Source organism: Balaenoptera musculus, chromosome 6, assembly GCF_009873245.2.
Source record: "Balaenoptera musculus isolate JJ_BM4_2016_0621 chromosome 6, mBalMus1.pri.v3, whole genome shotgun sequence".
In the NCBI taxonomy this organism is placed as follows: Eukaryota; Metazoa; Chordata; class Mammalia; order Artiodactyla; family Balaenopteridae; genus Balaenoptera; species Balaenoptera musculus.
Window position 1 is genome coordinate 51,984,968 of NC_045790.1, and position 14,966 is coordinate 51,999,933.

The 14,966-nt window shown below is 36.1% G+C and overlaps 1 protein-coding gene across 6 annotated transcripts in view; it reads left to right on the top strand.

The window, feature by feature from the left end:
• The window catches only part of ZDHHC21 (zinc finger DHHC-type palmitoyltransferase 21), a 77,249-nt gene that overhangs the window by 6,513 nt on the left and 55,770 nt on the right, over positions 1–14,966 (top strand). For 2 of the 6 annotated variants that reach the window (XM_036855618.1, XM_036855622.1), the window contains exons 1-3: positions 240–314; positions 7,811–7,949; positions 13,535–13,733. In XM_036855618.1, coding sequence (XP_036711513.1) covers positions 13,580–13,733 — 154 coding nt within the window. In that variant the 5' untranslated portion in view covers positions 240–314; positions 7,811–7,949; positions 13,535–13,579. Of the gene's footprint in view, positions 1–239; positions 315–7,810; positions 7,950–10,702; positions 10,722–13,534; positions 13,734–14,407; positions 14,475–14,966 lie in introns of those variants that run through there. The other 4 variants (XM_036855619.1, XM_036855621.1, XM_036855620.1 and 1 more) reach the window with 4 other exon arrangements.

Genomic DNA, 14,966 nt, shown 5'->3' on the forward strand with positions numbered 1-14,966 from the left:
CGAGGCGCGATTTCTGGTCTTTAGGCCCTCGGCGGCTCCCATCGCGGCTCCCGGGCGCCCAGCTGGGACCGCGGCGGCGGCGGCGGCGGCGGAGACAGCCGGTCGCTCCACCGCGCGGGCGGCGCACACCTAACCCGCCGGCCCCGGCGCTCTGGCTCCCGGAAGCGGAAGGGGAGCGCAGCCCGGCTTGGGCGGTGGCGGCGGCGGGACTAGAGGAGGAGGAGGAGGCGGAGGGGGAAGAAGCGGAGGTGGAGGGGGAAGAGCCGCCGGCGGCCGCGAGAACAGCGGCGGGGAGAGGCGAGCCCCCCGCGCCGGTGAGTGTGTGCAGGCGCGAGAACGCCACGGCCGCCCCCCGGCCTCCGGCCCCTGCAGCCCGGCGCCCGGCCGCCCGCCCCTGGCTGCGCCCTGTTCCCTGCCCGCACCTGCCCTCGCTCCCGCGCAGAACCCCGGGTCTTCTGCGTGCCCTGCCCGCCTGGGGCCTGGCCTTTCTCCCAGCATCTTCAGCCAGAGCTGCAGCCGCCCGCCAACTGCCCCTCCTATAACTGGTGGTGGGTGGGTTCGTGCTTCAGTCAAGATGATTTGGGGTAGTTTTTCGTGTGTGTGTGTGTGTTTAATTTAAAAAACCCTGTGCCCTGAGTTTCTCGCGTGTGAACTGTAGTTTCCCTCTCTGTACCCGCGCCCGGAGACCTGCGTAGGGATCTGGGATTTATCCTTGCCATCACAGCCTTTCATTCATTTCCAGATCGCTGGGTGAGGCTTCAGAAGACTTGCAGGAGGAGAAATAGTTTGCTCCTTTACTGACCTTCTGCCTCCCTCCCCCAGATTCAAGAGTGGTTTTAAGAAAATGGCTTATGGATGGCAGCAGTTTGCACTTGTTACCATTCACTGTAATAGACCGCTAGATTTTAACTGGAGAGTCCATTTAAAGTTGTGGTCTTTCTCAAGCTGTATTTGGGGCGTATTTTAAGATCCCTTGTGAGTCAGTGGAGGATGTCTGTATCTCTAGGGCTAAGAGAACCTGACCAGTTTATTACTTGAAAATATTGCAATATAGCAGTCTATAAAAGTACAAGAGGAAAAAAAAAATCAAGGTCGTTGTGAGCGGGTCATAAATCATAGTGTAAAGTTACAGTATAAAATCATGACGACTAACGATAGTTAAGCACGCAGGTTAAATATTTGTCAAATGGATCCAAGGCCTAATATGTGTACTTTAAAAAATTCACTGCCTTCCTTGTAGTAAAAAGTAATAATAATTATCATCTGATGATTGCTTAGTATATGCCATTCCTGGACTAAAAGGCTTTTGGTGTAATATCTTGTTAAATCCTTCCAACTCTTTAGATTTTATTTATTTTAAAGATAAAATCCAGAGAGATGCTTTATTTTGCCGTAGGTGTGCTAAGTTGTCATGGCAAAAAAGATTTTTGAAGAGATGAGAAATCAGTTGGAAAGAAGGAACCAAATGATTTGGTGTCGTGGAAAGAAAACTAGATTTTAGTTCCATTGCTGTCACTATTTAGCTGTGGGGTCATGGGTAGGTCAGTGACCCATGCCATTTTTCATCTATACAACCGGGAAGTCAGGATAAATTCTTTAAGGCTTATTTTAGCTTTCCCATCCTTACTTGGCATATGCTAAGTTTGTAAATAATTTAAGACCCTTTAACATGTTAAAGTTACTTTTAAAACATTTACCTGAAGAAGTATTAGTAAAATTATATCAAAATATAACCAAAAAATGTATAATTCCATACTTTTAGAATAATATTTGGTGTAGTACTATTCCAGAATTCCTCATTTTGGAGGTAAAACAATAGGATTATATTAAGTCCCTTCAAACTGTTGTGACTTCTGTTAAATTTAACGTACTTTTGAAGCCGTAGTTGGAGTAAATGAACTAGAGCATATTTTAAATAAAACGGTGTCACATTGCCTATCTCTGGGGTGTTTTACTTAATAAAAAGAAATGTAAGCATTTAAAAATGCAAACATGTAACCATCAGCTTAACAGGTATGTTCTAAAGAAGTAACCAGTGAATCATAAAATTTTTTACTTCTTATTTACTCACTGCCTGATTTCTCTAATTCATAGAGACTGATTCAGAACCTGTGGAAAAGCACATGGATAAAATAATGTCGTGTATTAGTGAAGAAATGAATTTAGAAGTCTAGTAATGTCTCCATGGAGCTTTTTTTCAGGAATTGTGATTGAATGTGAGTCAATAAAATCTTTTTCAGTGTAGAAGGCTGCATAGTGGCGTTATCAGTACTACCAGGCATAACAGGGAAGGCGGAGGAAAAGCTGTTTTTACTACCAGGAAGTTGTTCCCGAGGCTCAGCTTTACTTTTATATTAAGGAATGAAGACATTTTATATTACTTTAGTAAAACATTAGGGCTCAGTTTCAACTTTTCAAATGCACTAAATATAAACGGCATCGTAGCATGTAGTAGAATAATCAATGAATTAATACCTCTTATTAAAGTTGAAAATGTTTTGATTTGAAGCAGTAAAAAATATAGGTGAATGACATGAAGGAAAATGGAAAAACACCAGTCTTGCTTATTATCAGAGTAGTGATTTTTTTTTTCTTTATTGGAGTATAATTGCTTTACAATGGTGTGTTAGTTTCTTCTTTATAACAAAGTGAAATCAGCTATACATACACGTATATCCCCATATCTCCTCCCTCTTGGGTCTCCCTCCCACCCTCCCTATCCCACCCCTCTAGGTGGTCACAAAGCACCGAGCTGATCTCCCTGTGCTATGTGGCTGCTTCCCACTAGCTATCTGTTTTACATTTGGTAGTGTATATATGTCCATGCCACTCTCAGAGTAGTGATTTTTTTGGTTAAGAATCTTTGGTAAATTGAGCTATTAGCCTAGTTTAAAAAGCATATCTTAATAGACGTGAAATAGCACTGCTCTCCATGGTAGCTACCTTCCCCAAAATATCTTAAAGTGATGGTAGATTATTTACTTATTTCCCTGTTTTGATGTACCATGGGAAAAAATGTGGTATTTTCAAAGTTTGTCTTCTGCCTTTTTGCCCTCCTCTTTCCCTGTGCTTTTCCTCTCAGTTAGATTGACTTGATCCATTTAAGAGACTGAATAGGTTTCTGCTCTCTTCATCTATCTTTTGCTGCCACTTCCACAAAAGGGCAAGTTAGGTAAAAATTAGTATTTTACTACTCACTGATTCATTCAATTTTAACTTAATGTGCTCCACTGTGATCTCAACCAGGCTTCTGATTTTAAGCCTTTTATCTGTAATTATGGAATGAATAACTTTTTTACCTGCTGCAGGATTTTCAACTTCAGCAAGCAAGGAGAGATTTTTTTTTTTCTTTTAGTGTTATTGGTTTTAAATCATGTCTGCTCTGGTAAAGCCTGGTGTGAAGGAAATCTAATTTAGCCTTTTGGTTTGTTTGCTTTTTTTTTCAATCTGTTCTTGGTGCAGTGGGTACTAGATAGAGGTAAGTAGCTGGCTTGCCTTTCCTCATGGAAGAACATGTCTGATTCACACCCAGGAAATGCCAGAGCCTAATTTCTGGCTTTCACTGTAGCTGAAGTTTTTTCCTTGTGCTGTTTTTGGAGCAAAGGTTACCTGTGCCTTCTGTTCCTACCCTGCATTTAACTCCAGTTCTTCCCTTGCCTGTCCTGTCCTTTTTCCCACACCCATACCTTCCTAAATGAAGAGTCCTGCCTAGACATTTTGTACTGATTGAAACAGTATTTGGTAGTCTTTAATTCATATCATCACACACCTTCCCAGTTATTTTTGCTTTTTGTTGGGAGATTCTGAAGAAGTGTGTCATTGTAGTGTAATACTTTTAATAAAGGTATTAATTTACATTTTTTTCACTCACGAGGCGGGTACACAGAAGAGCAACAGCTTATGTTCAGTTCTGCCCAGAACATAGTGATTTAAAGACTTGTTCTAGGAAGTGGATTCTTGAAACCATTGATGGTACAGGTTTGATATGCTTTGACACTTTGTCTACCCACATTTTAACAGAGTCTTCCTGGAGAACTCAGCAGTTGGGTCAGAATTCCCTACTTTAATTCTGCATTCTTCCTTAGCTTTTGAAATCACGTCCTGATTTTCTGCCATGCTTCATTGCTTAATTTCCCAGTCCTTCCACTTTTACCTGAAAGAGATTTAGTTTACAGGCTTTAGTTCAGTCACTCTATTTTAGATAAGATCTCTCTTTTTGGTTTTCTGCTTGAAGAGACCTCACGCCAGCCTTGTGGAAATACAACCTCCCTACATGCTTATAGTGTGATACGAGGGAAAAGGCTGTGTACTGTACTATCTGAGGTTTCTCATCTCTGACTTCAGTGTTAGAGAAGGTAGGCAGCTGGGTATAGTTAAATTGTATTTAATGATGGTGACCCAGAAACACTGTTTCATCCTGGAGTTTGTAAGACTAGATGTACAACTCATCCTTAGTGCCCCCTGTCCTCCACCGCCACAAACGCCCCTTTAAAGTTGCCATTGTTGGAGGTGTTTATCATTTGCCAGGCAATTTCTCTTTTAAGTATGACAACCACCTTGTGTGTTGATATTTTTATTACCATTTTAGAGATGGTTAAACTGAAGCTTGAAAAGAAACTGAAGTTTGGAGAGCTAATAAGAGGCTGTTTCATAATTTGAATGTGGCTCTCTTAAATGTCTGTATAAGATTAATTTCCTACTCTATTGAAATAAACTGAATACCTCTGATTTTTTTTTTTTTTAAATCATTCACTTTATTTATTTATTTATTTTTAATTTATTTATGGCTGTATTGGGTCTTCGTTTCTGTGCGAGGGCTTTCTCTAGTTGCAGCGAGCGGGGGCCACTCTTCATCGCGGTGCGCGGGCCTCTCACTGTTGCGGCCTCTCTTGTTGCGGAGCACAGGCTCCAGACGCGCAGGCTCAGTAGTTGTGGCTCACGGGCCTAGTCGCTTCGCGGCATGTGGGATCCTCCCAGGCCAGGGCTCAAACCCGTGTCCCCTGCATTGGCAGGCGGATTCTCAACCACTGTGCCACCAGGGAAGCCCACCTCTGATGTTTTAAAAATTGGATTACCTCTTTGGCTAATTATTAAAGACAGCTATATCTGGATATTTTAGGTAGAATTACTTGACCAATTTTTCAGAGTTGATAAAATCAGAAATTAAATAGCTGTATAAATGTGTAAGATTCATTTTAAGCTGCAGTTATAAGGTTTAAATTTTATATATTTGTATATTAACCATTTTGTTTTGACCCTGGGGGGGGGGATTTTTGTTTGTTTGTTTTTTTGCCCCGTAAATTGTTGATTGCAGTCTCAGACGTAGCAATGTTAAAAATACTTAACAACATTTTGTAGTTATAGAACTTTGAGATATTCTTTGTTATCACAAAATTTCTTGGGTTTTTAAGACTAGAATTGCTTTTATATCACGTGGGTGAGATTTGATTCCACAGTGATGGCGATGCTGAACTAGATAAAATGTTCATCTCATTTTGGGTGCTATGGCTGTGATGTAGTTCTGATAACTGTAAATGTAAAGTAGGATTTTTTCCTTGATTTTAAGCCAGTGAGTGACTAGGGTTTGACTCAGGGATGGTTGGCTTGTGCTGTTACCTAATGTTACTGATGGAAACTGCTGTTTTGCTGCAACAGTAAGAAGCCGCCCTAGAGTCATAGCCTCAGCAGAATTACTGACTTTGGCCATGTTTCAGAGCACTTCATTGTACCACACTTAATTCTGCTTGAGATCTCTTCTAGAGGAAGACGAATTCATTCATTGCCACTAGAGTAGCAGCTCCTTTACTAAATCATTCTGTATTTTGTCTCTAAGAATCAAATGTGCAGCCAAAGAGACCACTTTAAATTAGCTTAGAAAGTTAGAGTATAAACAAGTTATATTTCACAATCTAACAATCATGGACCATAGAAAAAGTGACCCTAGGAGAAAGTACAGTTTAAAAAAAAAGTCTGTAAGGGGAATGGAAATGTAATGATAATGATTTTGATTTTTTTTCCACATCCTCAGTATGTAATAGATTCCTATTGCTATGGTAAGCAGTATGCATAGCAAACTCACAACTTGTCCTTTATTTCCTTTCTTGGAGAATGGTACCACCATTCACCTAGACCCTAAGCCAAAAACTTGGGAGTCATCCTAGCATCTGCCCTTTGCATGATTGATTACCACGTCCTATCAGTTTTACTCATTAGGTTCTTATTCTGCCCTTTTCCAGCATACCTCCTGTCTTAAGTGTTCCTTCCTCACCCCCCTCCCCTCCCCACTTCCTTTAGAAGTTACTGCTTTTGGGGTACTTACCATGTGTCCTCATTTCTCACCTGAGTAACCAGTAAGCCTAGCTTATTTCATATAGTCAGTCTTGGAACTTTATCCATCCACCCAAGTTCATTCTTCAAAGTGTTGCTCTTCTTTCCAAAATGCACATTTCATCATGGCATTCTTCTGCCTTTAATCCTTCAGTACTTTCCAAACTACTGTCTTCAGGGTGAAGTCCAAAGTCATTGGCATGGTTTAACAGTGTTTTTTTATTCTTAGATCACTCTCTTCTTGTAGGTCATGAAATCAGTCTAGTAGGCTGTGACCAGCATTATATATTTTTATTAAAGTGAAATATAATAAAATAGTACAGTATCAGAGTACGTCACATATAGTCAGGGTGAATATCACTTCATTAAACTTTTTCAGTTATATATTTTATATATGTGAAATACATACTCACATATCTCATATATTTCTGTGTATATATTACCAGATGTCCTGAACTATATTTCTTAAAGATGCTTGTGGTCGAAAGGTTAAACGCGTTTTATCCCATTCTTCCGTATGCGATGACTCTAGTCATTTCAGTTTACTTAGATTTTCTTTGCCTGCCCTTATACCTTTGCGTACTCTGCTCTCTTTTTCATTAAGAGCCTCCATTCTTCATCCACAGGTTTTGTTCTCTCCAGAAATTTTTCCTGATGGTAACTTACCGAACGAAATAAATTTTTTATTGCAACCTCGTACACACAAATATTTACATAATTGAAAAGTTCCATGAACCAACACCCTTCCTGTATGAGAAGCATTATTGCCGCCTTGCCCTCTGTCTTACTTTGTCTTACTTGGTATTGATCATGTCTGTTTACTAGTTTGTTTCTATTGAGAATAAGGATGGTCTCTTTTTTATCTATACCAGTGCCAAGGCGTAGTAATATAGATAGTGATTGAATTAGTGAAATACTGAATCAGTATATGTTTTTTAGAACTCTTTACAGTATTATTGTTTAAGCCTGAACTGTAGAAACTAACTTTAATGGTTGATTCTCTTAATGGTTTCATTATAGGAGGATAACTTTTTTCCTTAAAACAGTTAAACTAATATGTGCTTCTATTTTAAACTCTTTATTTTATGTTTATCAATTGTGATTAGGTAGTCCAGGCCTAATATCTTGATAGATATTACATTGGATTTTGTCACATCAGTGACCTCAGAATTTATTGTCATTTTGTGACTTGTGGTCAGTAAGTTTGATGAAACCCAAATGCTGGACATGTAATACTAATTTGATTTTATGGGAACCGGGTGGTTTCAAAAGAGAGAACGTTCATGTATAATGGTAATCATATAAAGATTTTGGGAGGCTGGCTGGATTAGATATGAAAGCATAGAATTAAGTGGAGTTAAATCACTTTATTTCTAAATTTAAACGTTTTTTTTTTCATAATTGACATTTTTACGGTTAGAATATTTAGTTGCTTACAATTTTTATCTTTGTTGTGAGATACTATTTGTTAAACCATTAATAGATTCGCACGGAGAACTGCTCTTGAGGAGAGATCCATTTGTTGTTGTTGGGATGTAATAAAAAAAAAGAATGAATCAAGATAAAACCTCTAAATGCAAGTACCAGAAAAATTACAACACATCTCAGTGAATTTGCAGGTGGTAAGTGCATTTAATTTTAATGGGAATATGTTTCTGAATTGTGCGGCGTAGTATCCGTAAAGTGTTATGTTTAGATGAATTTAACAATCTTTCATTTGCAAAAAAAAGATAGTTACTTTATGTTTATATAAAATTTTTCATATTAAATTTTAACTCCACATTTTCTTAAATAAGGCTTTCTCCATAGAGAAAAAAATCTGTAAATAATACAAGTTTCAGAAACATCTTCCTGAATTATAAGTCTTATACGGCTTTACAGCTGATGCTTCTGTGCTGCATTTTTAAAGATATTAATTTTAAAAGCATTTCATATAAGGATAATACATAGTGATAAAGAGAGGCTAAAAGTAAAAATTTTGTTTGTGAGGTTGTAATGTCGAATCACACCTCATTGGCTATCTTTATTTTTCAGTTGGTCGAGAAGAATTTAGAAGTACATATGTCTATTAATAAACTTACATGAACACATAAATATGTATATAAAATGTGACAGCATTCCTTCTCACTACTCTTTCCTTCCTCAGCCCAGTGGTAACCACTGTTAACAGTTTGGTAGATGTGTTTTCTTCCGCCCATACAGAAATTACTTATACATATATTTTTTCTAACAAAAAAAGAATCATGTTATACAACGTACATCTGAATACCCATCACCTAGATTCTACAACTAGTATCTTACTGAACTATATCACATACTCATCCATCTCTGTGTCCGCACATCAGTCCATGTTTTGGGGAGATCCATTTGAAAGTAAATTGCAGACATCAGTATACTTCCTTCCCCCTCTCCCCAATAATACAGCATCCATATCATTAACTAGATAGAGTTCATTATTGGTTTAAAGGGTTTTTTAAAGGTGAATTTACATACCATGAAATGCACCAATCTTGTGTATTGCCTAGTTTCAACAGATGTATGACCTGTGTATCTCAAACTCCTGTTAAGATAGAGATCTTTATCAGCACCCCAGAAAGTTCCCTTATGCTTTTTCCTAGTTCGTCTTTATCCTCCCCTCCCTCCAGGAAGCTACTGTTAGGATATTTCCCCCCACCATAGATTTTGCCTATATAATTTGCCTCTTTTCACTCAACACTATGCGTGGGTAGCCGTATGCAAATCTAGATCTACTTCCTTTTTTTCTTCTTTAAAAATTGCAGTAGCTTGGAAATAGTCTACACTATGGATGTATTATAATTTATAGTATATGACCATTGCCTTCCCTCTACAAGGGCATTTAGGTTGTGCCATATTTTTGTGATCACAAATAGTGCTATATAGAACATCCTTGTACGTATATATACCTGTTCACTCTAATGAATACTTTTGTAGATGTTACTAGATGTAAAACTGCTGGGTCAAAAAGTTTGACATTTTAATAGACACTACCAAATTGCCCTCCAAAGATGATTTTATCAGTTTACATGCATATCAGCAATGGATGAGATTGTCCTTTTCTCTGTGCCCTTTCAACATTGGGTGTCACCTGTCTTTCTAGAATTTTGTCAGTACGAAGGGTAAAAAAACATACCTAGTGATTTCACATTTTCCTAATCAGTAATGATTAACCACTGGATTTTTTTTTCTTTTGTGAATTGCCTCTCTGTGTATTTACTTTGTATGACTCTTAATAGTCATATGGTATATTCTTTTTTTCCAGGGATGCTTTGTCTTTTAATTTTGTTTCTGGTGTGTTTTGAGCTTCAGAAATTTTAATCTTTATGTGGTCAAAGGTGGCTTATGGGTCTTGTTGAAGATCTTCCTCGTTCTAAGATTATAAAACCACTTGCTATATTCTTCTACTAGTTTTGCTTTTTATTTGGAATTTTGAAGAGAAGGAGAAATCACTGTGAACTAAGATGCCAGGAAGAATTTCATATGGCGAGTGAGATTCAAATTGACCTTGAAGTATGAGTTGAATTTAAATAAAGTAGACAAAATGGTAGAGACATTTTGGACAGAAGGAATGAGAGAGGGAATATATTTTTCATATTCATGGAACAATAATAAGACCACTGGCTGAGGTGGCGAGTCATATAAAACTGCAAGTTTAGAGATATTCATTTGGCTCCATTTCTTGTAAATTATTTTGGCTCACTTTTATCATTTTTTAAAATCTGCATTCTGGTGTTATAGTTTTCTGTCATATAATAGTTTTCTGTCACTTTCTTTTCATAGTGACTTCAGTATTCTTCCTGAGGAAAATATGTGGTGAAATTTTGTTGCCTGAAAAGGCAAAAAAAGGAAAGGTGGTTTCCTACCAGAGTTGTTTGAACATTGTGAATATTTACTAGTCTAGTTTATTAGAGTTGAGTTATAATTTCTTTAAAAAAAAAAAGTCAGTGCTGTAGTAATTTACATCATTAATGAAGTTAGAGCGCTCAAGTATAGTTACCAGATATCAATCTTCAAAAATGTTGAAATACCAGTGTGTCCACTAGTTACATCAAAGAGTTATGAGCTCACCATTTAATATACAGATTAATATGTTGGATTCTCTAGCTGATGAAAGTATTTACAGATGCCACCCTTAAGACTGCGTAGCAGCATTGTGTTCAGTTTGGTTGTTGCTCAGGATGTGTAATAGTTTCTGTTCAGCCGTGAGCCACGCCTGGTAGATAATAGCTGAGTGGAGTGATCCTGCAACTTTACCAGTTACACGTTTCTGGTTGTAATCTGATTTGGAGCTCTTGGAAGGCTACTGTTTTCTTCTCTACAATCTAGTTGTAAGGATTATGTGGCACTAATTATGTGGATTAATTTTCACTACTCAGGTATTTAAAAAAGTATTCAACATCTTATTTGTTCATTGTTTTATTTTTCTCTCCTTAGCGTACTTTTCCTTGGGGATGCTTGTTCTTTTAGAGCTTGTTGTCTGTGTATGTTTATATCCAGGAAAAACAGACACATTTTAAACTATACTTTTCATTTATAGTTTCTGTTGTGAGGAACTCTTGCAGTGATAAGAAAAATTTGTTATTCTCTGGTAGAGGAGAATAAAAATAGAGTTTAAAAAAACAAATGAGTGTGATAATTTTGCTACTTGTTTTGCTGGTTTGTATGCTTTTCTGTTTCTAATACTAATACATTTAGAAATAAGTAATGAAATTACTCTGTTCTGTGTAGTTACTGGAATTCGTTGTCTGTTTTTTTAGTCGTGAATGGAACTGAAACATTAAAAGAAAGAAAGTACATGAAGTTAATGATATTGAACATGTTGAGAGACAGAGCCTTCTGTCATTCTTTTAGCACTTGATGGTTGGCAAGACTATAAAAATAAACATTCTTTTTAATGTTTCTCTTTTTAGGTATGTTGATAGCTTGTCATTTGTATTTGAGTTCATTTAGCTTTTAAAATAATCATACCTAGAAAATTAAATCCTCTGTGACTTTCCTCACTTTAGTGATACTGATAGGTCTTTTAATTTTTAAATTAAAAGGTAATGAAGTTCAACTTTTACTTTTTTAAAGGCCTAGGCATTATTCCTATTTTAAAATTCATACATAAGTGCTAACTGAGACCATATCTGATTTAAAGAGTTGGGTGGTGAGTTTGAGTTCTTGTCTTTTTTTCTGCTGTCCCAGTGTTTCCAGGTTCTAGGGATAATAGGATAGGGGTATTCTTTTAAAATTAATCCTTAATCTTTTTTTCTTTGTCCTGGTAGCTTTGTAACTTTAAAGAACATTGGCAAGGCCTCTAAAGGGTGTAGTACCCTGAGGCTCTTCAACTGATGATAAATTATCCTTAGAATGAAGTAGTCTGGGATGTAAGCTGGAAATCTGGGAGTCATCCTCCAGAAGTTTACTGGTTTGATTCTGTTTCTTCAGTCGATCTCTCCAAAACTAATTTTGGCTTTTGCCTTCTCTTAGCCTAAATGATCTTTGTCTTTAATTTCATCCTCCACACCAGAGCTTTAATCCTTTATTTAAAATACAAACCTCATTATGTTACCCGCCTGCTTTAGTAGCTTTCCAGTGCCTAAGAATGGCATCTTTATATCCATCATGATATAGTCCTTTATTTCTTACCACTTGCTCTCCACTGAAAGGTTTGTGATTTCTCACGGCAGTTTGTAATACCTCCTACAATTTTTACTCTTGTCTACCTCCTGCTCTTCCTTCTGTTTGCAGTATTGTTGTCACTTTTCTTTGCTTGGATAACTTTTACTCTTTTAAGATTGAACTCAGCTCACTCCCCTGCAGGGGGTCTTGCCCTGATTTAATCAGTCCCCATCTTTCTGTGCCTATAGTAAGATCTTGTCCACATCCCTGGAATGTATTATATTAAACCCATTTTATGACTCTTTTCCCAATTAGACTGTTAGTTCCTTTAAGCAAAGACCATGTCTTATTCATCATTGTATCTACAGTGTCTAGCAAGTGACTAGTATATAGTGGAGGCTCAATGAATATTTGTTGAACTGAGTTCAGCTCATTGCTGTACATTGAAGTCTTAGTGAAGCTCCTGGATCCGTGGTTCCTGGATACCAGTCAGCTGTATCGAGACACCTGGGGAGCATTTTAGAACATTTTATAGGTTTTTGAGCATTACTCTGTAAAGAATTATGATTCAGTACATCTGGAATGAGGCCTGGGAATAAGTATTTTTAAAAAGCTCCTCAACTGATTCCAGTTTGCTTATAGGTTTGAGAAACATTGTCCTAGTGTATTATTGTATTATTTCATTGTATTTTATGTAAAAAAGTTGCCCCCTAGACCTCATATAGTAATTTATTATTTAAAGTTTATAAGTTATAGCTACTAAAGTAAGGATATATTTTAGGTCACTTTTTTAATACCATATGTAGAAGTATCTTAACTTTAAGCCTCTCATTGTGAGGCCTATTAGCATTTTGTTAACGCTGAACTGAAAAAAGCCCCATTTAAGCAGGAGTCTTCTCGAATTGATAGTAATATTAGCTGGGCTTCATTCCATGAATTTAAGTATTTTTGGCAATTTGTAACTACTTTTCACTTTTTATTATAATTTTTCAAAATGATTTTTAAGCATTTTGTTGTGGTTTAAAATTAAATTAAGTTGAACAAATCTTAAGTGTATATAGCTCAGTGAGTTTTTACATATGTGTATATCTGTAAGGCAACAGGTCAACATATAGAACATTTCTGGCTCCTCAGAATTTCCCCCATTTCCCTTCCCAATTAATAAACACCCCTCCCACCACAAGATGAGCACTCTTTTGATTTGTATTACCATCAGTTAGTCTTACGTACAAAACTTTTTAGTAGTTTTAATCATATCTTTTGGTGAATATGTGCACTCATTTCTCTTGAATTTACACATGGAATTGCTGAGTTAAGGGCAGACTTGTGTTTAACTTCAGAAGGTAATGCCAGTTTATACTCTATGATTGCAATTCATATGAAAATTGAAATTAAATTATTTGAAGCTTATGGTGAAATTTTAATAGCCTGAAACTTCCCTTTGTTTTCCAAAGTGTCCTATTTTGTCAAAAATATACATAGAAAGAAAATTTAAGTGTCATTTCATAGTTGCCAAAAAGGTAGTTTTGTTTTATTCGAATAATTTTTCCTATATAAGTAATTTTTTCTTTTTCCCTTTCCTTAGGTTCATCTTTCCTTGTGGGTTGGCAGGCAGTCATAGGACTGCAAAATGGGTCTCCGGATTCACTTTGTTGTTGACCCACATGGTTGGTGCTGCATGGGTTTGATTGTCTTTGTCTGGTTATACAACTTTGTTTTAATTCCCAAAATTGTCCTCTTTCCTCACTATGAAGAAGGACATATTCCAGGCATATTAATAATAAGTAAGTTGCTAGATCTTTATTTATTTCTTTGGGTAATTCAAGATTTTTCTCATTGTGAATGTTTTTGGAGTATAATACCACTATAATAACCTTACTTTAAAAAAAAAAAAAATAACCTTACTTTTAATATTATTCAGTGCTATTAATATGACATTATTTACTAAATTATGGACATTTTTAAAAAGAATGGCCTTTATATATTTTGCAGGGTTAGATAAATGTGATATCTTCATATCTAACTCTACAAAATATGTAGAGACCATTTTGTTCAATAAAAGACTGGCACAATAGTGCTATTTATATAGGTCTGTGTGTATTTTTAATGTTTCTGTTATATACTTATTGCAAATGTGGAAGGAGTTTTAAGAATGATTATGATACACATTATTGAGAAAAAGTTTCATGATACAAAAATTATTGATTATGATTTTGATTATGATAATACTTTGAACTTCTGGATAATTATTTTCTCCTATAGTTTAATGGTGATGGTTTGCTTATGATTAAAAGAATAAGATTGTAGTGATATGTTTTACATGTACATGGCATTTATAGTTTTCATGTACATTATGTCATTTTGATCTCATAAGAGCTGTGGGAAGTATAATCTGTTTTACAAATGATAAAACTGACCAATACCATGCAGTCAGTCCTGGAGTTAGCACTTGAACTAAGTTTCCTATTACAGGTGCAGTGCCTTTATCCCCCCAACAAAATGCCTATTTCTTTTTCATCTAAAAGGTAGAATTATGATGAATGAATATATTTTCCTTTACTGTTATTTTTTCTAGTTATTCATTTTGAAACACAGCAATTTCTAGATTCTTTATTTTCAAATTAACTATCTTAAGATCTATTGAAAAGAGCAATTGAACATCACTAACCCAATGTAATTTTGAAGCTAGCCACTTAGAGTTAATTAAAAAGTTTAATTGTAGAATAGGTTTAAAAATGCTGCTTTGATTCTGTCAAATATAGTACATGTAATAATTAAAAGGGATTCATTTATACCAATATTAGTAGGGAATTTCTGTTAATAAAGAATCTGGTTTATAACAAGTTTATCAGTTATTATTATACAAAATAACTATTTAAAATTAGTACATTTTAGATAATCCTCTTGGCAGTATTATTTGATGAATGAAATGAATTAATCATCTTTCCATCTTATTTTTGAAAATTATTTATCCTGATGGTATTAATTAAAATATACATTTATCCTTTAGATATGCT